The sequence below is a fragment of the Sardina pilchardus genome, chromosome 22, assembly GCF_963854185.1.
Source record: "Sardina pilchardus chromosome 22, fSarPil1.1, whole genome shotgun sequence".
Taxonomy (NCBI): Eukaryota; Metazoa; Chordata; class Actinopteri; order Clupeiformes; family Clupeidae; genus Sardina; species Sardina pilchardus.
The window spans coordinates 6237174-6264599 of record NC_085015.1 but is presented as its reverse complement, the minus strand read 5'-3'; the positions used below and the strand labels follow the sequence as shown (position 1 = coordinate 6264599).

Below are 27426 nucleotides of genomic sequence, written 5' to 3'. Positions count from 1 at the left end.
ACCATAATATTAACTGCCAATTGTGTATCACTGTACTTCAATACCGACGAGAGCAGGGAAATCCCTCTCCATCTTCATAAACACCACTTCAGAGAATGTCTCCTCTCTTAGCACTACTAACAACTAATCTTGCTGATCCTAGACTTACTTCCTGACCAACTGCCACTTGACTGTTTAAAAACAGCACTCACTGATTCACTTGTTCTTATTGCCCTCTGCCTTTTTATATACAGTATATATGTACACACAGGTACCAAATGACTAGATCTGAATGTCCTGATAATGTTGAGATGAATTCAGTAGTGTTTTTTGGCTGCCTTAGTGCCACCATTTGGTACCTGAGTGAGTCCATTTGCTATTGTACCATCTGACCCTGAACTGCACTTAACCAGAACCAGACATGTTGTCCAGAATCAGCTTCTTCGTCTCCAGTGTTAAAGCAACACTAAAGCACTTTTCCTCTGCCGCATGTACGCTATTTGTTTATCCTGCAAATAAGGATGTCCACAGACAAGGTAGAGTATGTGACATGGTTTCATGAAAGTATGTTGAATTGCGACACTGAAGCAAGTCAAATTTGTAGTTTCTTACGTCTCATTCCATCGAACTACAGACCTGCGACCTGATCTGGTAAACTTACACAGTGCGGTTATAGCTGAAAGAGGGTCGCGAAGCAAATGCAGAAGTGTCATTCACCCTGTTACGAGTCGATGAACCTCTGAAATGATTTTGGAAACACTATGTGATGCCTTTAGTGCAGGACAGTGACCAATGACAGGAAGTGAACGGGAGAGCGAGTAAGGGTGGGACCCAGAAAGGACCACGCGGCGGGAATCAAACCTGGGTCGCCGGCGTACGGTGGAGGTGTCCCAGCCAGCTGCGCCACAGCTGGGGCCAGAAACATTATTTTAATGTACAAAAAACTCATTAGTGTTGCTCTAACCGACGGAACCCATCACCTGTCCTGAAATAAACAGGGTTCAAACCCAGAACCTTTTGTAGATTAGAACCACTGAACCACTGCTGCCCGGATAAGGTCCACATCCAAAACAGAACCCAGTCTAGAATCTCAGAAGAACCAGAATCAGCTTCTTCGTGTCCAGCGTTAACCGACGGAGTCCCTCACCTGTCCTGCTCCCCCACGCTCCCCTCACCTGTCCTGCTCCCCCACGCTCTCCTGGACGCCCCTCACCTGTCCTGCTCACCTGTCCTGCTCCCCCACGCTCTCCTGGACGCTCCTCACCTGTCCTGCTCACCTGTCCTGCTCCCCCACGCTCTCCTGGTCTCCCCTCACCTGTCCTGCTCCCCCACACTCTCCTGGTCGCCCCTCACCTGTCCTGCTCCCCCACGCTCTCCTGGACGCCCCTCACCTGTCCTGCTCACCTGTCCTGCTCCCCCAGGCTCTCCTGGTCGCCCCTCACCTGTCCTGCTCCCCCACGCTCTCCTGGTCACCTCTCACCTGTCCTGCTCCCCCTCACCTGTCCTGCTCCCCCATGCTGTCCTGCTCCCCCATGCTGTCCTGCTCCCCCACGCTCTCCTGGTCACCTCTCACCTGTCCTGCTCCCCTCACCTGTCCTGCTCCCCCACGCTCTCCCCTCACCTGTCCTGCTCCCCCACGCTCTCCTGGTCCCCCTCACCTGTCCTGGTCGCCCCTCACCTGTCCTGCTCCCCCACGCTCTCCTGGTCGCCCCACTTGCTCTCCCGGCTCGGCCGGTTCTTCTTCCTCTTCCTGTTGCGCTCGGCCATCACCATGGCGGCCACCACGGTGACGACGACGGTGCCGCTGATGACCAGCACGGTGGCGGTCTCGGCCACGCACAGCTGGCTGTCCATGTAGGCCAGCGAGGCGCCCGCCAGCTGCGGCGGCGCCCGGCAGGTGACGTTGGCGTAGTCGTCCACGTGCAGGTGGCGCACGTGCAGCAGCTTGGCGAAGACGCGGTGCAGCTCGCAGTCGCACGTCCACGGGTTGGCCGACAGCCGCAGGTGCGTGCCGGCCGTCTGCAGGTTCAGGAAGGTCTTGAAGTCCAGGCTGCGCAGCCGGTTGCCGCGGAGACTGAGCAGGGTGAGGCCGCGCAGCGGCGCGAAGGACTCGGCGTCCAGGCGCGTGACGTTGTTCCGGTCCAGCAGGAGGACGGAGAGGCCCTGCTGCATGGTCAGCGTGCCCGCGGCCACCTCACGCAGCAGGTTCCAGCGCAGGTTCAGGTGCCGCAGGCTCGTCAGGGCACGCAGCATACCCGGCTCTAGCACCTGGGGGGCACACGGGACACAGGTGTTCATCAGTTACCGTACTCTCACCTGTGTGTGTGTGTGTGTGTGTGTGTGTGTGTGTGTGTGTGTGTGTGTGTGTGTGTGTGTGTGTGTGTGTGTGTGTGTGTGTGTGTGTGCAGCATACCCGGCTCTAGCACCTGGGGGGCACACGGGACACACATGTTCTTCAGTTACCGTACTCTCACCTGTGTGTGTGTGTGTGTGTGTGTGTGTCATGCCTGGCTCCAGCACCTGCATGGGACACAGGTATTCATCAGTTACATCTCTGATGTGTGTGTGTGTGTGTGTGTGTGTGTGTGTGTGTGTGTGTGTGTGTGTGTGTGTCTCTGTGTATGTGTGTGTGTGTGTGTGTGTGTGTGTGTGTGTGTGTGTGTGTGTGTGTGTGTGTGTGTGTGTGTGTGTGCAAATAGGAAGCTCACGATACAGCTGCGTTTGTTTACCCCACAGATATTTAACAGATCATCTGTTAAGTTTCAAGTTCAGTATGTAAAACTGGTGTTGAACAATTATTGAATATCACCTTAAGCAATTAAGTTCAACCTCTTAGTTTTGTTAACTTAACCAGAAATTGTAAATGGCGTAGTGGCAACAGAATTTGTTGATAATCTGTGAGTTTCTGTAGATAGTCTGTGGGATTATCCAAGTAAACTACTCCTACTACTACTATAAGCCATATTTGTCAGTTTACTGTAACAATTACTTTCACAATTGATTAATCTTTTGATTATTTTCTTGATTAATCAATTATAACATCTATACTTTTACATTACATTTACTTAAAAATGGTGGGAAAAAAAACATTCATATCAGATTTGGGCTGGTTTATTTTCCCTCTGACTGACCTGGATGTAGTTGTGGCTGAGGTCAAGTCTCTGCAGGCTCTCCAAACCCTGGAAGGCAGAAGATTCCAGGTGCCCCAAGGAATTGTGGGCCAGCCGGAGGTCTTTCAGAGAGTCTAAGCCCTCGGAGAAGTCAGAGGGTAGAACCTGCAGCTGGTTGTGACTCAGATCCAGCTTCTCAATGAATGAGAGTGAATTGAGAGCCTATAGGGTAATAACACCAATCTGTTTGATCTTTTTTCCCATTAATGTCTGTTTTGATGTATTTGTATTGTTTTCTGAATCTGTAGGCCCAACCATACAGAAAATAACATATCCACATATGCAGTTTAAATATTCCAGTATAAGAACATCAATGTTAAATAAACATATTTCTATGTATGTTAAATAAATATAATTCCATATGTTTATCAATATATTTATATTATGTTATTTTAAAAAAAGAGTAAATATTCAATACATGCGTAAATATTCAATATTGGCCAATGGCCACTTTCGTATATTGTCTGCATATAGTTAAATACTGTATATTCAGCATAGACTTTCATGCAATATATCCAAATCTACTGTATGTTGGGTTACACATGTAGCCTACTTTATACATTCTGTATGGGTATATCTGTAGAAAAGTTATTACACAAAAGACATGTATTTTAATATGACAAATGATTCTGAAACAACATGAACAGTAGCTTATGGTAAGGACACAAAGTGACATACAAGTCTGCTAAAGCGCTTCATAATAAAGTGAACTAGCCTACTCACATTCGACTGTACCACTCTGATCCCGCAGTTTGACATCAGGAGCACTTTCAGCGCCCACACGCCGGTGAAAGAGCGGCTCCGTAACTCCTGAATTTCGTTCCCGCTCAGATCCAGCAGCCACGAGCCGTGCGGAATGCCGTGTGGGACGTGCGTAAAGCCGCGGGCGCGGCAGTCCACCAGCTCCGCCGAGTCGTAGCACAAGCATTGCGGTGGACAGAGCGTGGTGCCCGTCACAACGGTCATCCGCGCATATATAAATATCAAGAAATGGAGCATTATAGTTTGTGAATGACTCCCAACGTCCAGACTGTGCCTATACATTATATGCCGGTAGGTCGAAAGAGCTCTCCAAAGTACATTTTTATGATGGTTTCACCCCAAATCTTCTTTAAAGATGATCAGCCCTAGTGCATGCACTCCAAGTAATCTTCAGTGAGTGTGTAGCCTACGGATGAGAGACACACAGGCATTTCATGTTTGTTTGAAGCTTATTATCACGAGGGCCTACACTGCCTTGGATTAGGCCTACATCTGGGCCCTCCGCTGTCAAAACAAATCTCTGGAATTCTCCCAAATACTACGGATTTGTAGACTACAATATAAATCATGTAAAGCTTAGTTACATAACCCGATGTCTTTAATCTTAAGTCACACTAAAACTGTTGTCTCTCCTTTAATTCTGTTCACCTAATTTCACAATTAAAGAAAAGGCAAGCTGTTGGTTTATATAAATGGTATAATTGGCTATCAGTTTACCCATAGCAGAACAATTCTGAACAATTAAAAAATCACTCAATGGCGAGGTTTATGGTAGTCCTAAAACATTCGGTGGAACAAGAGCGCATAGGCCTATAATATGCTACTAAGGAAACCGAACTTAATACGGTTACATAAAAACTGTTCCACAAATGATCTGAAATGTATCTCAGTATCTTGGGTGAGGGACCTATAAGCATGCTTACCTTATCGGAATTCTGTCGCAGAGTGAAACACCCCATAAAATAGGGCGATTTACTAGACATCTTCTCATCTGTTCCCTTCTATAGCTGCTCAACACTGTTCTTTAATCTGATTTAAAATATCCATATTAACATCCAAAGAAATACAGACAGATGGTCATTGTGAGTTGTGATGTAGGCCATCCGATTCAAAGTACAGCTCCTTCTGGTCACTGAAGTCTACAAACAACAACCCATTAACAAGTAACCGAAACGGGAGTCCCCGTGGCTTTAATAATGGATCAAGTTCCAGGTGGAGAAAAGACGGATAAGGTTCCCGGTAACTGCCAGTCTTCTGTGGTGACGGTTGAAACCGGAGGTCGGGTGGTCACGGTGGCTATTCGTCTCAACTGCGCCTTTGACGCATATGTCCTGAGCTACATGCAAATGGCCTTGTTACGTTTAGATATCACATCACTTGATCAGTTAGGCCTGATGTAGGTCATCTACAGGGCTACTGGGGTGATGAAGACTCTTCAAGAGGCTTTCCACGTGGACGGCCAGCTTAACCATCAACGAATCTGCATGAACTCACTCATCAAGTGTGGGTGAATAGCCTACAATAACGTCAATTACAGCAAAAGAAAAATAACTGTATAGTGGCATGTTGTGCTTTGTGAAAACATATTGTAGGTGGCCTTGTGCATAGGCTATGATATTCTGCTTGGAATGTAATCCCCCCCCACCGACCCCCACCACCAACAGTTAGAATATAAAGGTGAAATCTAACATGCATCTCCTGCTTTATGCCTCTATCCCCAGCCCACCCAAAACACTGTACAATTCCTGGAATTGATTTTCCATCTATGTGAGTTTCCTGTGTCGGAAAATACAATTCCCACAGTTGAAAGTGTAAACTATTCTGGCCTCATAGCAAAGTTCCTTCCATCCAGGATGATTGATGATGACTAACTGTGTGGAAAAGTGACTCCTGAAATGTAGAAGAACCTTAAAATACATAAATCTAAAAATGTAGGTTTCTCTAAAAGTGCTAGAACCTCCTAGCCTGACTCTCGCCAGACCCTTGTAGTTCCGCCATGCTCCATCAGAGGCGTTTCGCTGAGCTCCACACAAGGGTCTGGACGCGAGGGCAATCCAAACCCCTTCCAGTGATCAAAAAATGAGCAACCAATCAGGAGCGCCGAAGCGAGTGTTTGATTCAAATAACAATGGCGGCACGCAGCGAGGAGTCTTGTGCTGACATTGATTCTGCTATTTCAACCGTTTAGTCGAATCTATCGAGTATTCATTCTTTAAAAGATTAACAGAGAATAGTTTTGAAGACATTTATTGGTGGCAAGGATGTTTTTACTCTTCTTCCGACCGGGTTTGGCAAGAGCTTGAAGAAGCCTAGCCCGTCATTCAAGATAACAGGCAAGTGGTTTATCAAATCACATGCGAGGATGTTTTACAAGGACCCGCCTTCATAAATACATCTCCTATCGAGAAGTCCCAGATCCTTGTGTGAAGCAGACAGCGAACTACAGGATCTGGCGAAAGTCAGGTTAAGAACCTCCTGGCCTTTCTAAAAGCAGAACAGCACTTCGGAAAAACTCCACGTCACAGAGCACAGACAATGGGTGCGTTTGTCTTCAGGTAGCTGCTTACAGTGAGGTGGCTTAAAGCAATGCTTGTTGCACTTCATGCAATGCGAAGCCCAGCAAGTCATGCTTGTACGCGGGGGAGCGTACCTATGTTCCCCAGGTCCTATGGTCCCCACTTTCTATGGAACCGGGGAACATAGGACCCTTTTTTTCTTAAAGTTTAGAAAGGGTCCTATGTTCCCTGCTTTTCCCAAAAAGGGTCCTATGTTCCCCGGTATGTATTGCAACCGGGGAACATAAGACCCTTTTGGGAAAAAACGTGGGAACATAGGACCCGGGGAACATAGGGATGACCCCGTAAGGGGCTAGCTGAGGACACCCAATGACTCCTCCTTTCCATCTTCCCCTGGAAACCCACTGGGAGAGAAAGAAAGACACACAGACGTGTGTATTGAACCTTCAAAATCACCAGAAGATTAAGAATCTAAGTTCCATTCCATTTCCAAAACGGCCACAAAAATGTCATGAAATAACAGCATTACAGTCAGAGGTTTTGTTACTTTTATTTTAGAAAATGTCCTTTTTAAAGTGTGCCATCTTAAGTCACTTCTTGTTTTTCTTTTAAAATACAGAAAATACAGACACTTGGAGAACGTACTGAAAAAAAAAAAAAAAAAAATGAAGCTAACAAGCTTTTCTGACTGCACTTGTCTTTTTCTTTTTCAGACAAAATGGAATTCATGGCGAAGGAGAGGGGGATAGGAAAGAGGGTGACAGGGTGAAGAGGGGAAGGGAAAATGACTGACAATAAAATAAAATAAAAAATAAACAATTGCTGACAGGAGGGGAAGGGAGGGGTGGGTGGGGGGGGCAGAGTTAGTCTGGGGTCTGTCGGTGTGTTCTGGTCTGTTTTTAAATTATTTTTCACGGAGTCTAATTTCCTCTCTTTCTGTCTGTCTCTCGTGTTTTTCTCTCTTTTTACAATGTTTATTTTTTTTTGTTTTTATTTTATTTTTTTTTAATTTTATTTGTTTGTTTATTAATTTCTTAAAATCTTCCAGACCCCCAGGCCAGGGCGATCCCCGTGCCCACCGTTGAGTGGATCTGGCGCTGACAGACAGGAGGGAAGTTGCCGCCTGGGGGTCGGAGGTCAAGGTCGAAGGTCGAAGGTCAGAGGGCAAAGGGGTTACGGAACGTCGGCTCGCCTGGCTCGGTGCTCCCCTCTCCCTGCGGCCCCGTCTCGCCATTCAAGGCTGGGCCGACATGCTCTCGCTCACACACACTTACACGCACACACTCACTCACATGCGTACCCATACATGCGCACCCACAACCCCCTCCACCCCCCCCCGAAAACAGCCACACCCGCACACAGACACACACAGACACACACACACACACACACTCTTGTCTCTCTCTCACACACACACACTTATACAGCTCCCTCCCTTCTCAAGATGATAAAGAGGAGGAGTCCTTCTGTGTTTGCTGTGCTTGTGAGCGCGGAACCGTCTTCTGGCCCTCCGCGTCCCGGAAGTGTTTCTCAACCTGCCGAGGGGTCACACAGGAGAGCGTCAGAGAGAGAGAGAGAGAGAGGGAGAGGGAGAGAGAGTGTATGTGTGTGTGAGTCAGAGTGTGTGTGTGTGTTTGTGTGTGTGTGGGTATGTGTTAGACAGAGTTTGTGTGTGTGTGTGTTTGTGTGTGTGTAGGTATGTGTTAGACAGAGTTTGTGTGTGTGTGTGTGTGTGTGTGTGTGTGTGTGTGTGTGTGTGTGTTAGACAGAGTTTGTGTGTGTGTGTGTGTGTGCGTGTGTCTGCATGTTGACCCATGTGAAGAAAGAGAACATCAGAGACACTCACAAACAAACAAAAACAAACAACTCTCACACAAGCTATGGAAAGCCCGAGGGGCCACTTCAGTGATGCAGTGTGCAGCTCAATAACGTGTGTGTGTGTGTGTGTATCAAGCTAGTATTAAAAGTACTCACTATTTTGCGTATATGACTTAAAGCGCTTCCCTCTTTGCCTTTGCAGTTGTCCACCTGGTAGGGAGGCGAGATGACCACGTCATCCATCACGATGATGCTCTTCTCCTGCCATTTGCAATCTTTGATACTGTCAGAGAGAAAAGAGTGAGCACCAACCTCAGTCAACTCAGCCTGGCCATCACCATACTAAGTTCAATCTTCTAAGATTGAACATTAGTATGGGGAGTCTGTGCTTTATTTCTACTGCACAAGAGGCGTGATCAATGCCATCACACACCAAACCCGATCAGACATTTTTTTTTACTTTTCAGCAAATTAATTGAAACAACATTTGAAGAAAGGGTCCCTTTCTCCATAACACAAAGGAAGTTGCGGCTGCAAAAATAAAACAATGCCCACAGCGGGACTAATGTGTGTTTACTCGCCATGCAACTAGCTAGGACTTTAAGGAGAAAGAGATCAGTAGGGATGGGCATTCGGTTAAATTTTCTTAGTCGATCGTCGGGAGAATTAACGATCAACTATCGATTAATCATTAATATTTTCATATTAAAATTAATTAATTATTAAATTTAAAATGCAATGAAAATACAAAAACACAACGTGTTTGTTGCGTAGTGTGAGTCTTGAAGCAATGAAATCAATTTCACTGTGTGGCAACAATGAAACATTTTACCAGGCAGGGGCAATATTTGACGCCATTCTCAGTTAAATGCGAGTTTCCGTTTTGATTGCGCTCAGTTTCAACCTAGCATCAACTCGAATTTAGTATGGAGGACATGCGATGCTCAACGAGCTGAAAAAATGACACAATGGATGTAGCCTACTGTAAGTTCATTGAGATGATATGCTGGCCTTATAGCCTACATTTATTGAGACCAGCATATCACATTCCGTCACGACATAGCCTACTATCACTAGACTGGTAGAGTCTCACCAGCAGCTGCTTCTTTTCTTCGTAGTGAGATTCATTACCAGTTTAGTAAATAACATTACAGGATGCACCGCTATATTTAGTCAAGTCATACATAGGCTATAGTTTGAGTTATGGCCGTGTTTGGATAAAGGCGTCTGCTAGCATAACCATAACCATACACGTCATTGTAGTGTTTGCAGCGAACTAAGTCACTTTAAAAATTTTAATGGTCCCACACCACACTTCGCCGTGACCTCTTCATGATTAGCCTACTTCAAAAATCAAAACGGAAACTCGCAGGTAACTGAGAATGCCGTCAAACACTTTTCCCGGCTTGTAAAATGTTTAATTGTTGCGGCGCAGTGAAATTAATTAATTAATTGTTTCAAGCCTCACACTACGCAACGCAACCTACAATAGTTTAATCGATTACAAATGTATGTTGTCGACGAAATTCTTAATGATCAATCCTCGATCGTCGATTAATTATGCCCATCCCTAGAGATCAGTTCCTCCTCTGTGCTCAGAACTATTCCTTGGACGAGAAGCCCGATTTACATTTAATTTTTTTTAACTTATATCAATTATTTTGTACACGGCTGTAATAGGGTAGCATAGTGAAAACCAGACTCATTCACTTCCTCATGCACGATTGGAAAACTTTTCCAACACTAGCTTGGTGACTGGCGCAGACGTAGCATTAACTTTGAAATCATTGGTCCAGCTTAACCAATCACAGTGATCAGGGGTTCTTAATGTTACCTCCTACTTTGTCTAAGCTATACAAACTGACAATAAAAAGGCATCAGCTGTCGGAAAACAATGTATATAGGCCTACCATAATACCAATGTATATAGGCCTACCATAATACCAATGTATATAGGCCTACCATAGTGCCAAGGTATATAGGCCTATCATAGTACCAATGTACAGTATATAGGCCTACCATAGTGCGAATGTATACAGGCCTTGCTGTAAATAAATGTACACATTCTTCCGACTGCAATTTTGATGTTTACAGGTGTTACTACTACAGTTTACCACAGGCACTTTTGATTTTTAAATATTCTCAAATAAATACTGTATATTGCACCGTGTGGTACAGTTGAATTTCCCCTTGGGGATCAATAAAGTATCTATCTATCTAGTTAAGTGTTAAGTGTCCTCGTGTCTAAGAATGGTGACACCCATACAAAATTAAGCAGGACAACAGATTTTCTCATATAATATAATTTAATTGATAAACATCATGTTTATAGCCAGTATCATGCCATGAATCTTGGGCATTGTCAGTTTTCATTGGAAACGACTTTGCGGTTTGCCCTTCAAGACATTCAACAGGCTGAAAATGGATCCATTCTATGCCTTACCATGTGGTTTTAGAAATGCTTAAGGGCCCCTTGACGCATGTTGCAAAATATTCCATGAACTTAAACTAAGCCTGCAAATCTCAATGGTCACAGTCCCAAAGGCAGACACACAAAGTGTCCGCACCTCAAGAGCATCTCTGCTGGATGGTATGGGGGGGGGGGGGGGGGGGGGGGGCAATAATCATGTTATCTAAACTACCATGTAAAACAGCCCAACAGGAAGAGATATACTCACGTTTTGTGAATAGTGTGGAATAACTGCTGGCCTTCCACAGACACCCCCGCACTGATTGCATAGGCTTGGGAGAGCTTGTCCTCCTTTTCTGACCGTGCTCGGTTGGCCAGCTATGGAGATGGGGGGAGAGAGAGAGAGAGAGAGACAGAGAGACAGAGAGAGAAAGAAAGAGAAAGAGAGAGAAAGAAAGAAAGAGAGAGAAATAGTCGTGGGTTCAATTCTCAGCCCATACCATTGTGGCTCAAGGGACAGTGGGTCTTGTACAGTAATATAATATGCAAGTCGCTTCAGATAGGAGCGTCTTCTAAATGAATAACTGTTCGGGGTGACCGAGACTGCAAGAGAATGGCACCATGGACAATGCCCCCACTCACTGACCACTTCAGACAGTATATGTATCTCCAATTCTAGGGAGTTTTTCCTCGCCCCGGTCACTCACAGGCTCTTTCTGAATGTTTAACACTCTGTAAAGCGCCATGAGACATGCGTCATGTGTAATGTTTTGGCGCTCTATAAGTGAAATTAAATATGAAATTGAAAAATGTAAAATTACAAAGTAGCTGACAATTCATCAACAGGAAACATACTCCTGTGTAATGTCGGTTTGCCCTGCGATCCTTGTATGATTAAATGACTTCAAAGTGCCGGGCAAGTATAGCAAGTCAAACACGATCAAAAAAGAAATGCTATATTGCTGTAAGAAGACGGTGTTATTTGTGGCATGTCATTCACAAGTATGCATGTGGTCACATAAATACATCCTTCCAATCAATGGGGTTACCACAACATAAATGCAAACAGCTGTGACTGTGAGCAGTCGCGCATTATTTACGGGTGAATACCATTCATAAGCTTGTAAGGCGTTATCACCGACCAAGTCTCAATGCACATAAAACGAGAATGAGGAGATGAAGCCAATTGCACGGCTACTGATAACCAAATCAATCAATTTGGCAAACATCAACTCCTACAAAGGATGCCTTCATAGCTAGCTATGGAGCAAAGGCAGGCAGCCCCAGGCACAAGACTTCTACACGGGTCATTGGTTTGATATTTAAAAACAACATCTCACAGAATGCCTCAAGTGACCTATAAAACCTCAGTATTCGGCAGAGTCATATCATTAGAAGATGATTGGCCTTATGGTTAAAGGTCAGATACGTGACTCACAGGAAGCCAGGGACTCACTGACAACCAGGGGTGTGTTCCAACTAGGTGGTTAAGTTGACAGACCTAAGATGCGTTCAAGTTCACGAACATAGGCGAACGTTTGCAAACAGTATTCCGTTAGCCTCGAGTTTTTGACGAACGTTTGCTTACAATCACAGACAGTCTGAGGAGGTGGTGCGCCGCAAGCATACAGTGGACGTGAGTTTGACGAAGGCAACAATGCAAACTGTTAGAATGGAATGTTAACACCAAATCGTTCAAATCCAACTGTTCAAAGAAAATATGTTCACCACGAACGTTCGCCACTGTTTGCTAAATTTGAATGCACCTCAGGGTAAGTTAGCCCAGAGGAAGAGGTACTGTAAACCTCCCAGTAGAGGAGCCCTCTGGCTTTGTTTAGTTTGCAGACTGAAGACCTCAGGGCTGTTCTATTATCAGGTTTGCAATTCCTTCTGGGTTATCTTAAAATTGATGTTAATATAAAGTTGACTGGTATTTAGCAGAGACTTTTATCCAAAGCGACAAGGACTCGCAACAACAGGGATCAACCCGAGGTGGACCAGTTGACCAGGGTGCCCACTGACTCCATGTAAAATTCCATGAATTTTCCCTGACTTTCCTAGTCTGGTTTTCACCATACTAAACTCAATCTTTTAAGATTGAACATTAGTCTGGCGAGGCTGCGCTTTGTTTCTACTGCACTTCGCGTCGCTTAAGTTTCGTTTTTCGGCGCGTCACCAGCCAATAGCGTGCCAGGACTAGGGTATGGCCGTTTTCTGATTGGAGCCAAAGATTCTGGCAGTAAACAGCGAAAATAGATCTGCTGGTATGGTATCCAGCCTGAGCTGCCGGGCGAAATTCAAATTCCCCGGAAGTTCAGGCAGGGTTCACCCAGCCTATGACTTTCCCTGACAAAAGAATGGAATTTCCATGACTTACTATATAATGAATGGTACAATATACTGATCAATAATTCCAGAGCAACTGCGTAGCATTCAATAATCTTCTACTTTTTAGAGCAGGAGACAAATAAATGGGCATTGAATAAAAAAGGTTGGGCTACTCAAGCAAGCAGTAAAGCTACTAACCAGACATCTGTCTAGAATTCTGTGTGGAAAAATATTTTGTCAAGCAAATGTTTCAAATTGCTTAAAAGAAAATCCCTGATATTCCATGACTTTGCACCAAAAAACATAAAAATTCATGTTTGGACTTGACTTTCCAAAATCCCATGACATTCCAGAAATTCCATGATCCGTCAAACCCTGGTTACCACTGTTCCATCACGCCGCCCGCCACTAAACCACCTCGTTGGAATCAGGGGCAGAATCAGATGCCTGTACATAAATACAGATGGCGGTACATAAATCAAAATAAAGTAAGATGTCGGAGGAAGCCTTCTTACCTTGCTTATATTGAGAGATGCTAGCGGAGGAGGGGTTTCAGTGCGGTCATTGATGATGTCCACTTCTGACACATAGGCTAGGTTAATCAGGACCACGTCGCTCAAGTTTGGCTTACCGCTGGAGGAAGCACATTCTGAGGAGGTCAAAGGTTAAGGTGAACAGCAACACATGAAGGTTGACTTTATTCATAGAGTCAGAGCGCGCGCGCGCACACACACACACACACACACACACACAATAGTGTCACTGGACGCCCCACTGTCCCTGTGGATTTAACCTCTACTGCTCTGTTTTTATACCACAAGTACCTATTCTACAACCAACAGTCTGCAGTCTACTCTACTTCCAGCTGTTACTGAACTCATTCCAGAATCCATATTTTATGGGTTTCGCATCTAGCAAAGACCAGCAAAATGTCAATCCAAATCATTAAATCCTCGGGAAGAATACAGGCAGATATCTCTCCTCTCCCACGGATGAAAACTGGCACTGCCAAGCAAAAAAAAGAAAAAAAAAGGGAACAACGTATTCCTGAAAACGGAATGCTGAGCAAGAGTTTGAATGCTGGTCATTATTGACTACCTGCATCACCACTTATCTGAGTCAGTGGAGGTGTATTTGCATAGAATTTTCATATGCGCAAAGATGAGTAACTGAAACAACTTTCATTTTCGTATTCTAAGAGCAGAAGATACGCCTATTCTGTCTAGTCAGGGGAGACACACACACACACACACACACACACACACACACACACACACACACACACACACACACACACACACACACACACACACACACACACACACACACACACACACACACACACACACACACACACACACACACACACACACACACACACACACACACACACACACACACACACACACACACACACACACACACACACACACACCTTGTTTGACCACACCTGCACTGACCACCCCATTCTCACACAAATCACCCAAAGAGACATTAAAAAACCCTCTGAAGCCATGGCCACCACCCAAATCTATATCCCCTTAGACACCAACAGCACATCATTGTAACACACAGCGCAGCGGCCCACAGTAAACGTATCACACCCTACATCTTGCTGACACATCACTCAAATGAATGAACAAGCCTCCACTACAGTGACACCACTCTGCCTCCTGTCTCTGTTGCCCCAGAAAAGAGAGAGAGAGAGAGAGAGAGAGAGAGAGAGAGAGAGAGAGAGAGAGAGAGAGAGAGAGAGAGAGAGACATAGAGACAGAGAGAGAGACAGAGAGAGAGAAATCCCAGTCTATACTGCCACCTACTGAGAACAGGAAACACCTACACACAAGATTCAAAAGACTCTAGTCTAGCTCAAAACTCCACTGAGGCCTCAGAGCCATTTTCAAGCGTGGACAGCAATAGCTAACCTGCTGCCCCAATTTAAGACTTGCTGCACACAACAATGGCAGACACTTGAGAAGAAGGTAAGCGTCTACATTGCTGACTATGACTACTGCTGACTGACTAGTAGCATCGATGACAAGTTAGACACACAAAATACAAACTACACAACACAATATAATGTTGCCCATTCCATCCCATATGAAGAAGAACTAATAGGAATCTTGTAGTATTTTAGGACAAAATATTATAGTAATCTATAGTATACTATAGTATTTTGGACCATACCATAGACGTATAGTATTTTGGGTCATGCCATAGCAGCACTAAGACTACTATAGGAACACTATAGCTGGTAAGGATATTATAGAGGTATTGCAGAGCATAGCACAGAAGTATTATACACTACTATTGAAATCATGTAGTGTTACTAGAGTTATTTTTCTTTAGTGATAAAGACAATCAGTCACCCGCATGTTTCCATGATTTGTCATGGCCTGGTGGTAAAACAAGTAGTGCAACAACTAATGTCTTCCTGCATGATTAACCCTACAAGATATACTGGTAACATCATATTTTTTTGTTATAAGAGGTTCAACATGTTTACGTATATCCTACTTTTGACATTTGACAGGCCTTTTGAACTCAGATTGAACTCAATGTCGTTTCCCTCAAAAGTACAATTCCGGTCAAAAACGGCAAGGCAGGACAGCCAACATTAGACTTACATTACACTACGGAATAGCGTTCAGGGAGTAACCATCGTCATACGACACTAACGTTGTCCACAAAAGCAATGTTGGCTTGAATAGCCAATAAGCGAATAACTCGATAGTCAGGCCTACACAAATTATCCACAAGATAGACCATTTAACGATACAATATGGCTGATGTAATGTTGCCAAGGGGGTGCCAGCTAGCAAGTTCATGTTACAGTAACGTTAGCCTTTTACTACACTATGCCATAAGCTTACAAAACACAGCCTAGTGAAAATAACGTTATCCGTTCCCTACTAACGTTGCCAGCATTAGCAGACAGCTAAGTAATGTTAGCCATTCAAACTGTCAATCGGCTACTCAGCAAATGTTTACTAATGAAATCAATAAACATTTGAGCAAATTGTTAACGGAATTTGATTAACTTTAACTGATCGACCGCTGCGACTGGCTAATGTGTGAATCATAAAGCAATGTCAGGACAAAAATGATCAGTCGACTCTTCATGCTACCTAGCTAGGTGCCGAACACGTTAGCTAACACAGAAGCCCCCTGACCATAATGTTAGCTACTGTGCTAGCGTGCTAGCCAATGATGTGTAGTTTGATGAAGAACACCTCCAGTTCACTCAAAGGTATTTGTCGTTTTATGCAACTGATAACAAGTAGATACATTTATGATTTAAAATTGACATCCTACAACTAAATTAGCCAATTTTTCAATACCACTAATCAATTTGACATCGCAGGCTAACATTACCTAGCTATGCTATCAGGCTAATGAGGATCTGCCATGATGCCACTTTGGAATTGCCAAATAGTGATCCGAGTACAGTCAAGAGTACTGCATTTCACATTGAGCACAACACATGCGGAATTGCTACAAATGTTTGTCCTTGCGTATTTCAGTAGCTTACCATAAACAATCATAAATAGTTTGACAGAGCCAACGCTACAGAGCACCAAATATATTGAATGAAGAGTCAGCTCGCTAGGTTACCCGGCTATCACATACACTTGCGGCTGCACGGATCGCTATTTGACATATTTCGGTTACTACAGGCCCCTAACTGCCAAGGTGGCCATCGAGCCCTTGGTGTCCACCGATCGACAAAAGGATACTCAAAGTCAACATCTTGGATTGGTAGTCAAAAGCCACGACCTCTCCTTGTAAACGTTGACCTAAGCAAGTAAGACAAGAGACATGGCTCCCGACACTGAAATACTCCCCCGGTCCAGGAGCCGCCATCTTCTCCGCCAGGGAAACCGGAGCGCCTGCTTTTACGTAAACGTGCGCGACGGCATCACTCCTTTAGAAATGGGCGTGCCGAATGACGCCAGGATCACTTTGCATCTCTTGTTCATTCATAGTATCACAACATTTTTGTAGTATCCGTTTGAGCTTTGTACATGATATTATATTTTAGATATCATCAAAGACGTATCACATATAGAGGCTCCACTTATTTATAGTCGTTGGGTTAATGACGCCAGGATCACTTTGCATCTCTTGTTCATTCATAGTATCACAACATTTTGTATCCGTTTGAGCTTTGTGCATGATATTATATTTTAGATATCATCAAAGATGTATCACATAGAGGCTCTACTCATTTACAGTCTTTGGGTTAATCACACCACCCCATCCCAACAGACACACACAGAAGACACACACAGACACACACGCACACACACACACACACACACACACACACACACACACACACACACACACACACACACACACACACACACACACACACACACACACACACACACACACACAAAGAATTGCTCCATTTGTAAAGATGCATTTATTGATGCACGGGATTGCAACAGTTAATTAAATCACTGTCTCAGTAGAAGACAAAAGAGATCGTAAAATTATGTGTGAGACAATGTTGGGCTAAAGAAAACACAAAACTAAGATGTTTAAATTGGCAAAAGAAAATTCTCATGGCCGATCGAAGTGAAATCGCTTGTTTTACTTTTACTGTTTAATACAGCATTGTTGTGGAAAGAAAATAACTATGTTTGTCCCTTTCTACTATCCGTGTTCCGGATTCAACAAGCCAATGACGTTTGAGTTGCTTTTAGTGCGGAGCGCGGTGCAGTAAATGACTGCTGCAAGCCACTGCAAGAGTACATGGAAGACAGAAGAGGAGTCCTAATACTGAGGAGGAATTATTCTATCGTTGGTAAGTTAATGATTTATGCTTTAGGCTTCTTAGCCTATTACATTTAGTTTCTTGATTAGGGTTCTGTATCTCTGAATGTAGGTGAACTGTAAGAGTTAGTTAAGGTTAACACTGGACCTTGGACTTGATCTTCACCAAGACGCTTGATGGCTGCTAACGTTCTTTAACATTGCTCAACTTCCTCAACACATAACGTTTGTTTCACTTTTTTTTCTCGTTTTGTATTTCAAAGGTTATAACAACACCAGGGACGTGCGGCCTGTAGTGTCATCTGTCAACAGCTAGCGATGGATGCCATTCATACCCAGGGAATTTGGATAGCAGAGTCCTTGCAGCTGTCAACGAAACAATATGAGCACATATGGCTCTTCGCATCTCACATGGGTGACCCGAAAGCGGCGTTCTTGTTGATATTTCCTCTGACTTACTTCTTCAGCCGACAAACTGGCGTAGCCGTGGTCTGGGTTGCTGCTATATCGGAGTGGCTCAACCTGGTGTTCAAATGGTAAGGTTAAGGACTGATTACATTTTGGTGGGATGACGCATTCTAATAAGTTTCGCATGTTTAACCTACTGTAAATAATGCTCTTGCTGGCAGGATTCTTTTCGGAGAACGGCCATACTGGTGGATAAAGGAATCCGGCCTGTTTGAGAAGAACCCGCCTCAACTACAGCAGTTTCCCTCTACCTGTGAAACAGGACCAGGTAAGTTCTCTACTGTCGATTCAAGGAAACATACTGAAAAGCCTTGTAAACACCAACAACACCGTTGACATCGACAAAACCTATTATGTGCTTTGGCGATATTGTTGGCCATGTAAAACCATAATATTGCTTTAAATGTGAACCCTATTGTAATCAGAAAAGAGGTATAGGGGAAAGGCCTATGCTGTCTTGTGAATGTAATGTTAGCTATGAGTGTATAGATTCTTTTCACAGCAGCCATTTTGATGTGGAAAAAGCAGGCCTAAGCACAGGTGTTACTAAATGCTAGTCTGGGTAAACCCAGCCTGATCTGCCGGTGATTTGGATTTCGCCCTGTAGCTCAGACTGGAAACCGGCACATCTATCTCTTCTGCTTCCTGTCCACGTTTGCTGGGTCCAATCACAAACTGGCTTATCCACCAGGGCAGGCGCACCCAGATCGATGGTTTGAGCTATGCCTATTGATCACGCCTCTTGTGCAGTAGAAATAAAGTGCATACTCCCCAGACTAATGTTCAATCTTAAAAGATTGAGCTTAGTCTGGTGATAGCCAGACTAACTAAATGCCATTAGTCTGGTCAATGCAATTGTACCAGAATCAGAAACTCAATTAATGTCGTTAGTAACCTGGGCCTGCCATATTTAATGTAAAAGTAACTGCTTTGAAAAAGGTCCATTCTGTGGTTGTCAGGGATCAGAAGTTGAGTTTGAATGACAGGCCCTGCTCTTCCTCTCACAGGTAGCCCCTCTGGTCACATGATGATCACGGGAGCGGTGTGGTGGGTGATGGTGTCCTCCTTGGCCTCAAGAATACATGCTTTGACAGGCAGGTTAGTGCTCAAAGAAATTCACGCTCTAGAAATCACTTATATTTGGGGTTTTTTTTATTATTTTTTTTATTATTGCCAAGAAGGTTATGTTTTCATCGGGGTTTGTTTGTTTGTCTGTCTGTCTGTGTGTTTGTTTCTGTTTGTTTGCAAGACAACTCAAAAAGTTATGGCTGGATTTTGACCCCCAGTGGCTAGTTCAAGAGACTGAAACCGATTATACTCTTCAGTCACAGGTTTTGTGTTCTGCTGTAGTTATGGGTGAAATAAACCCTCTTTGTAGTAACCCACAGTCATTTTGGGTGTATTAGCCGCATTGTGTATGAGCCGCAGGACAGTTTTTAATGCAAGTTAAAAGAAACAAAACCATATTAATTGCCCCTTTGCATTAATCTCATAGTTGAAGAAATTTAGCAAAAGCAATGTATAAGCCGCGGCTAATAGTTGGGAAATTGCAGTACACGTTCTGTTTGGGCAAAGCAGTCACTAAGTGGTGTTCATTGGGCTGGGAAGTGGGAAGGTTCCCACTTCTAAACTCCCCACTTCTGAAGTGGGAGTGTTCACTATGTTGAGTGGCGTCAAAATATTCTCCTGGGAGCTCTCCCAAAGTCTGGGAAATCCCCAGTTCAGGCGTGACGTGCACCCCCTAAACCCTAGAATTCTCCCACTTCCCAGTTGCTCATGAACGCACCATAAACCTGCTTAATGGCCTGTGCTATGTTTATGTTTGTCATGTGTTCCCAGTAAGCTGGCGGCTAGCGTGCCGTACTTGATCTACGTCCTGCTGCTGGGGGTCATCGGCCTCTCTCGGATCTTCATACTGGCCCATTTCCCTCACCAGGTCATTGCTGGGTTCCTGACCGGTAAGAGTTCACAGTCCACATCATGTGTGATGTACTGTCTAAATGAACACAGCACATGAAAAACCATATAGGAGCAGTGACTAAGATATTGGCTACTGATGTTATTAATTGTTAATATACAATATAATGATGGTTAATAAATGGTTAATAATGCTCAAATTGAAATGTTTAATCCATGTATGTATGTAGGCTACATATCATGCAATTTAAAATAGTATATGATTATGGTAATAGCACATACATATATATTGTGTACGGTAACTATATATGAAGTTACATAACAATTCATTCTACTGTACGGGGGTCACCCACTATTCCAGGTATTGCTCTTGGTGTGTACCTGAGTCGCTCCATTCCGAAATCCCAGTCCTTGCTCTTCTTCCTGCGCATTAGCATGGGAATAGTGGTGGGAACGCTGGGACTCCACACCGCCCTGGAGAAGGCCGGAATCCCGTTGTCCTGGTAGGTGCTTCAGAGTGTTACTAAGGGTGTTATATTTGACACAAAGAGGGATTCCTAAAAGTACAAACGGTCTTCAAAAATGAGCTGAATTTATGGCATCGCAAGAACAACAACAAGAAAAAATATAGCTACTGAGCAGCAATGAGGGGGGCAAGCAAAGGAAAGATGTGTAATAGTAATAATAATATTATTAATAATAATAATGATAATTTAGAAAACGTAGAATCACAATGGGGATCTTCTGGAGCTTCGCTGCTTGGCCCCCAAAAATCGTTTTTTTGCTCTTTTTTCCGAAAGGTCAGTGGCACTGGCAAAAAAATGGTGTTCTCACGCTGAATGGGTTGGCCTGGACACCAACCCCTTCTCCTCCATCGTGCGGGCCGGCGGGGCCTTGACAGGCCTGGGGCTCGCCCAGTCCTGGAAGCCCGGCGGATGGAGGCTCCCCTGGGCCCCGCGGGCTCTCTGCGTGGCCCTCTCGGCCATGGCCCTCCACCACATCAACCGCATCAACCTGCCCATGGACTACCCCGTCCTCTTCTACACGCTCTTCTTCGTCAAGTACACCATCGTGCCACAGGTGGTCATTCTGTTCATCCCTGGCGTCGTCCATTTCCTCACCGCCAAAGCCAAGAGGGATTGAATACGCTTCCGTCATCCCCTGGCTGGCATGTGGGGTTCCAAACGGGCATCGCTTGAGGGCATCAAACGCATCAGAAGCTCTCCAGCGTCTCAGACCAGCAGCTTGCGTTTGATTGCACATTTGAGTACTTTTTAGAGCATCACAGCTTTGGGGCAGCGTACATACAGTAGGGCACTTAAACCATCCATGTTGAGTCACTTCATCAGGGAATAGAGCTAAACATGCTGTTTTTGCTCTTCTTTTCAGCTCAAAGTGTCAGCGGTTGAAATTGATTTTAAATTGAAAGACTGCTGGTGTGTGTAAATAGCGTTCTGTTGATGCTTTTTAAAGGGGTTGAGCCTGCCTTGCAATTATTCTGGATATTTTTCATTGTTATTCATTTTTATCATTTTCAAAGACATTTTTTACCATCTTAAGTAAATACCAAAATGTAACTAGTATCTGTAAGAATTACACTTATTTCCATCTATGAATAACTGGAAATATCTCATCACAAACATTTAATCTGTGCCAGACTTTCAAGAGCTCAGTGTTTGGTTATGTGTACGAGAGACTCCCTCTGCTGGTAGGAACATATTATTGCTCCACAGGAGAACACTGCTGCAGTGCCACTAGTTGCTTTTGAAAAGGAGGAGAGTGCTGATACTGCTAAATATATGGTGCGCATGTCCTGCTTGATTGTGTAGTAGATACACTTGCATTTGGGATCTTTGGCAAAAAAATGTCTTACATCTCTCTCTCTCTCTCTCTCTCTCTCTCTCTCTCTCTCTCTCTCTCTCTCTCTCTCTCTCCCTCTCTCTAAGGAATAGAACAATTTGAGGAAAATAATCCAATTGCGTTTGTTCTGAAAGATATTGCGGTTTGATTTTCGATATATTTTTTTTTGCTGTACATGCATACTGCTGCTCATGGTGCTTTTTAAAATGTTGGTCCATGTTATTTGTGTTCCCTCAGGAGATTACCTTGGAAATCCAGAGTTATCGCGAGAGCACAATTTGAGTTTGTTCAGCGACTCACTCTGGCAATCAGTAATAATAGGCTCATTCGACTTCATGTAGCCGTTTTAAGATGACTGCAGACGAGACTATTTCTGACATTCTGATGCGTTTTTCAAACCAGAATTGGACACACGTCATGGTTGAAAACGTATCAGAATGTCAGAAATAGTCTCGTCTGCAGACGGCTACATGAAGTCGAATGAGCCTATTGATGCTCCTTACTCTTTTCCTTGGAGCTGGGCTGCACCAATCACATCCGTGTATCTGAGAATAGACGGGCCAGTGGCGAGCTAAACAGATGATGACAGCGCTGCAACGTCAAAGTCTGGAATCAGTCAGTAAACATTGGTCATAGTATTATCCAATTGTGTGCATTGATATTTTCAGATGCATGCTGGGTACTGCCCCTCAATGCATTTTTCATTACTCATAGCCAGACCCTAAATCTTTTGTCGATGTAGGTCTGGATTCCCAGGCTATCAGGATATAGCAAAACATTTCTAAATAATCAGTCATAAGCTACACGATTAGTTACGGCCTAAAAATCGATTAATCTTGCAGCCAAAAAGCAGAGTAGCTTTGTTTGTGTCAGAACTCTGGGCATACAAATAAAATATTTCTGCGGTAGCCTACATTCTACTGTAAGTTCTTTTAGCATCAAACCAATAGCAAAATTGGCTGGCGATTGTATTCTGCCCTGCAGCTCAGGCTGGAAACCTGCACAATTCTCTCTCCTGCTTCCTGTCCACGTTTGCTGGAACCAATCACAAACTGGCAAACCCAGATCGTTGGTCTGATTGGTTGAAGGACTATCCAAGCATACAGTGATTTGGCCTATGCCCATTGATCACGCCTCTTGTGCAGTAGAAATACAGCGCAGACTCACCAGACTACTTTTCGATCTCAAAAGTTTGAGCTTAGTCTGGTGATAGCCAGGCTAGAAGAGAGGAACTAATCAGAGAGAACTCAAATGCTTGAATATCGGTTAGAACAGCTGCAACCTTAGTATACAGTAATTGTTCTTAAACATTTCATTTTGCTGTTAGGAGACAATATCAATTAACAAAACACTGAATGGCTACATTGGTTGTGCGGTGGTGGCTTTCTGTGGTGTTCAATCACTCAGTGTTGAATGTTATAAAGATACAGATTCTCATGTCACATGATAAAAACACATTCGGTTTTATTGGTTTCTGTTAAACTGATTTTTTTTCTTTCACTTTTTTTTGTTTTGTTTTGTTTTGTTGTGTCACAGCGCTCAGAAAGCTCACGTGTACAGACAAGAGAACTCTGTCCAGCAAGCAGTTACAATGAGCTCCAAAACCAAAAGTCAAAATGAAGGGAAATTAACGGAAGCTGCCCCAGTTTCTCTTTCGCTCTCTCTCTCTCTCTCTCTGTGTGTGTGTGTGTGTGTGTTTAGTTGACAGATGAAATGAATGGGGAGGAAGGGGGGGGGCACCTATTTGTATCAATGGTACCAGACTGACAAATGAGGGCATTTTATATTCCTCAGTTCACTCGGATTGTATATTATATAGCTAGCTGTGCAGAGGGAGAAAGCTGGCTTATTTCTCACACACACACACACACACACACACACGAGTTGTTTTGTTCATTTTCCAACCTGGGAGCAGTAGAGAGCAGAGACTAAGCATGCATCTGACTATTTACAGCAAAAATAATGTACAATTGTGAAAGAAAAGGGGGAGAAAAAGAAAACAAGTACGGTCATAAGAACCTCCCAGAAGGTTTCTTCCACGCCGCCATGTTCCGAGAGTCGCCTGCATGTTTGTGTGACTGTTTGTGTGAGTGTGTGTGTGTGATTTGTGGTGAGATCAGCTGGGGTCCTGTTGAGACCTTACTGAGCTCATGGAAGTACAAATCGGCAGAGTTTTCCGTTTCCATGGTTACTAAGTGCGCCTGTCTACCCAAGTCGTGCCCTGCAACGTAGTTAATACTTAATTTCCTGATTATGTAAAACGCTTTACTTCCTTCCAACCTTCCTCAGAGCTGTATTGCATTTCTACTCATGGGCCGCAACGGCACTGAAATTATTTGAGTTCAGTGCCTTCCACACTTCCACTATCAATCATGACATGAGTTATAGTTGTATAATATTTTGCCAGGTCCAGAAGACATCCATTCAATGTCATTTTCCTCCCTCAGACATCTGGGAACCCATACAGACATCTAACTAGCCTGTTTGACGTTCACACTTTAAACACACGCAAACAAGCAATCTCTCTCTCTCTTCTCTCTCTCTCTCTCTTCTGTCTTTCATTCAATGGTAGATCATTTAGCTTGTTGCTTGAGGCCTACTCAGGTCTCTCTGAGACCTCACTAGCTCTAGCCCAGACCTGCTCCACAGCACTCTGTTGCGTGTGGATCAGAAGCAACACTGGACGGAAGTGTTGCCCAATGGGTGCCTCGGACTGTCAGCAGCGGTTTGCTGGGAAAAGGAAAAGGAAAGGAAGCCTCCGCTGAGCGCTCACAGGGAGGTGGACGTCGGTCACTCTGGGGATAAACTTCATGTTGGCTGGCTTTTATGTACAGCAGTTACAATGTGCTCTAGAAAGGCTCTCTCTATATATACACATGTTCATACTTTTACAAACAGTTTGCTTTTTTCCCTTAAAGTTATTGTTCTTTCACTCAGACATTCACTCACTCACTCACTCACTCACATCACTCATTCATTCGTTTGTTTGTTTCAGAGTTCATAATTGCACCAAGAACAAGTACAGTTGGCTAGTTACTAAAAAGGACACCTACACACAAATTAATTTCTTCTGAACTGCTGTTTTGGCAGGGACCTCCGTCCATCGACATCTACAAAGCGCAGAGTTCAAAACTCCCTGGCCCTACCAAAGGGTTAACAATCCGAACCTACTACGTCAAATCAATAAAGTGCTCTTGGTTAAGAAACATCACAGAAACATTGTGCAGTAAATGTGTCATCATAATAACAACAAAAACTATTAATTAAAATAATCAGTAACATAAAGAACAAAAATATATATTTTAGCTTCTTTTCTTCTAAAACACTCCTCTCCGTTTTACTTCACTTTGTGAGAAGGGCATCTCCACACTTTCAAGTCTACATGTAAACCACAATGTGCTATGACCTAAATCTCATTTTTCCCATTTCCAATCCCATTTGGACATGATCTCTCTCTGCTTTGCAGTATGTTCTAAAGAAATTAGCTAAAATGTATCCCACCACAAAGTGAGACTGTTAGAGCACAACATCTCAAACGTCTGTCACACCTGTTATAAAATATATACGCGCAGTAGCAGTCGACTCATAAGATGGTTGAATCAGTAGTCACTTCTTGAACAATATCAGTCACTCAGTCCACAACCAATCCAAATGTTCATCTCTCTCTGGGTTGTAAACATTGACTTTAGCAGATATTCAAAGTCCTTCGCGTGGATCCGTTTTCTTTCGCTGACCAGAAACGTCGAAAGTTAGTAGATGCCCTCATTCCTCTCCATTCCAGCTTTAAAAAAAAAAAAACAGAAGACCAAAACAAATGCTATGCTTATACATGGATTTATACTGTATTTTCTATACATTATAGAACTGACTTATAAATATTTCTCTGGTGGCTTTCTTTAAGTACAGCTTTCGTAGAGTATCTCTTCTTTACAGTATTGAACAATCCTGCCATAGCTTCAGCAGAGCCTTGAGTTCAGTCCGAGTCTTTGACCGCACGTGCGGTAGGTGTTCGAATAAAAGAGAAAAGTCTGGACTATCCTCACTGCGACGTTCCCATTCAAAAACACATCCAAACCACCACACTGACATACACACACTGACATACATACACACACACACACACACACACACACACATTCACACAATCTACACTCTTTCACTGGCCCACTCATACTACTCTTTCTCTTCCTCCCTCTCTCTCTCTCTCTCTCAGTAATAATGCTTTAGGTCTGCGTTTCTGCACTGAGGTTATGTCTAGATGTGCTTTCACACTGTCGAGTATGAGGTTGTGATTTGCGGTTTGAATACAGTATCCAGTAGTAGTAGCATACTATAGCATAAGCCACGGACGAGAAGCTTTTGACTAAAGTTATGTATACAGAGGCTACAGCTCTGGCTGTCCTGACTACTGAGTACGTCCTCTAGAGTCCAGCGACCACCTGAGACGCGTCTGGTTCTGTCCAGAATCCAGGCCCGGTCCTTCTATTGGGTCAACTGATTTCGCTGCCTGACATGTCTTTCTTCCTACATGTCCATCATTTGTTATTAAAAATAAGTAAACAAAATAATAAATAAAAAAGTAACAACCTTTTATACCCCTGACTCCTCACAGCTACACACGCACCCATCTCTCTGGTTTTTCTTTCTTTCTTTTTCTCTCTCTCTCTCTCAAACACACACACTTTCCCCCCTGAGCCCCTCCGTGTGCACACACACACACACACACACCTACACACACACACACACTCTCAGGCCCCGGAGGGGGTGGTGTGCCGTCAGACGTTGGACTCCACGAAGGGTCTCTTTGGTTTGATGGGCGAGGCGGGCGCCTGGCGGGCGTCGCGGGACAGCTGGCGGAACATGTTCTCCTGGTATGCCACCTGTGCCACCTGCGCCACGGGCAGCGTCCGCGCCACCTTCACGTCCTGGTAGGTGGGGCCCTGGCTGACGCGCTCCAGCAGGTCGCGCTCGCGGGCGCTCCCATTGGCCAGCTTGCCCAGCGAGGAGGGCTGCGATTGGCTGCCGTGGTGGTAGTACTCGTCCTCCAGCAGGTGCCCGTTCTGCGCGTTGTTGGTCTTGTTGTAGTAGGCGATGTTGCCGAGAGACGCCGGCGGGCTGTAGGAGGAGGCGGCGGCCGCTGCCGCCGCGGCAACCGACGCCACCGACGACTGGTGGATGAGGTTGCCGGGCGACGTGGGGCTGGAGATGCCGCCGCTGCCGCCCAGGCCGCTGTCCATGGAGCTCATGGCCCAGCCGCGCGGCGACGGCTGGTGCAGGTACTGCTGAGTCCGCGCCGTCTTGTCGATGATGCCCATGAACGGCGTGCTCCGCGAGCGCGAGCCTTCGCCCCCGTACAGCCCTCCTCCTCCTCCTCCTCCTCCTCCGCCCTGCGAGGGCGAGATGGCGGCGGACAGCT

General features: G+C 44.5%; 4 protein-coding genes across 4 annotated transcripts in view; 1 reads left to right on the top strand and 3 right to left on the bottom strand.

Annotated features, from left to right (window-relative positions):
* Positions 1 to 1653: 1653 nt before the first annotated feature.
* On the bottom strand, positions 1654 to 4115 carry LOC134070539 (chondroadherin-like protein). The gene is made up of 3 exons (XM_062526923.1): positions 3873 to 4115; positions 3111 to 3281; positions 1654 to 2247 (listed from the first exon to the last, which is right to left on the bottom strand). The coding sequence occupies exons 1-3, from the start codon at positions 4113 to 4115 to the stop codon at positions 1654 to 1656; spliced, it is 1008 nt and encodes a 335-aa protein (XP_062382907.1).
* Positions 4116 to 6961: 2846 nt separating this feature from the next.
* On the bottom strand, positions 6962 to 16882 carry lsm12b (LSM12 homolog b). Its single transcript, XM_062525630.1, has 5 exons — positions 16721 to 16882; positions 13499 to 13632; positions 10924 to 11033; positions 8402 to 8528; positions 6962 to 7962 (listed from the first exon to the last, which is right to left on the bottom strand). Exons 1-5 carry the CDS (start codon positions 16845 to 16847, stop codon positions 7867 to 7869), a joined length of 594 nt encoding a protein of 197 aa, XP_062381614.1. The 5' UTR covers positions 16848 to 16882; the 3' UTR covers positions 6962 to 7866.
* Positions 14910 to 23476, top strand: g6pc3 (glucose-6-phosphatase catalytic subunit 3). Its single transcript, XM_062525629.1, has 8 exons — positions 14910 to 14965; positions 17696 to 17796; positions 18029 to 18301; positions 18395 to 18501; positions 19241 to 19331; positions 20073 to 20191; positions 20512 to 20653; positions 20951 to 23476. The coding sequence occupies exons 3-8, from the start codon at positions 18084 to 18086 to the stop codon at positions 21291 to 21293; spliced, it is 1020 nt and encodes a 339-aa protein (XP_062381613.1). The 5' UTR covers positions 14910 to 14965; positions 17696 to 17796; positions 18029 to 18083; the 3' UTR covers positions 21294 to 23476.
* tanc2b (tetratricopeptide repeat, ankyrin repeat and coiled-coil containing 2b) overlaps positions 23450 to 27426 on the bottom strand; it is a 164510-nt gene continuing 160533 nt past the window's right edge. The window contains exon 32 of the mRNA XM_062526922.1: positions 23450 to 27426. This exon is cut by the window's right edge and continues 405 nt beyond it. Coding sequence (XP_062382906.1) covers positions 26786 to 27426 — 641 coding nt within the window. The 3' untranslated portion in view covers positions 23450 to 26785.

Excerpts from the sequence above, each read along its gene's own strand:
- LOC134070539 (XM_062526923.1), bottom strand. The coding sequence starts at position 4,115 with ATGACCGTTGTGACGGGCACCACGCTCTGTCCACCGCAATGCTTGTGC. Across the intron at positions 3,282-3,872 it reads TCAGAGTGGTACAGTCGAAT|CTGGATCTGAGTCACAACCA; the intron begins GTGAGTAGGCTA and ends TTCATTGAGAAG. Across the intron at positions 2,248-3,110 it reads TCAGCCACAACTACATCCAG|GTGCTAGAGCCGGGTATGCT; the intron begins GTCAGTCAGAGG and ends TGTGCCCCCCAG.
- lsm12b (XM_062525630.1), bottom strand. The coding sequence starts at position 16,847 with ATGGCGGCTCCTGGACCGGGGGAGTATTTCAGTGTCGGGAGCCATGTC. Across the intron at positions 13,633-16,720 it reads ATCCAAGATGTTGACTTTGA|AATGTGCTTCCTCCAGCGGT; the intron begins GTATCCTTTTGT and ends TGACCTCCTCAG. Across the intron at positions 11,034-13,498 it reads CATCTCTCAATATAAGCAAG|CTGGCCAACCGAGCACGGTC; the intron begins GTAAGAAGGCTT and ends CCATCTCCATAG.
- g6pc3 (XM_062525629.1), top strand. The coding sequence starts at position 18,084 with ATGGATGCCATTCATACCCAGGGAATTTGGATAGCAGAGTCCTTGCAG. Across the intron at positions 18,302-18,394 it reads CTCAACCTGGTGTTCAAATG|GATTCTTTTCGGAGAACGGC; the intron begins GTAAGGTTAAGG and ends TCTTGCTGGCAG. Across the intron at positions 18,502-19,240 it reads TACCTGTGAAACAGGACCAG|GTAGCCCCTCTGGTCACATG; the intron begins GTAAGTTCTCTA and ends TTCCTCTCACAG.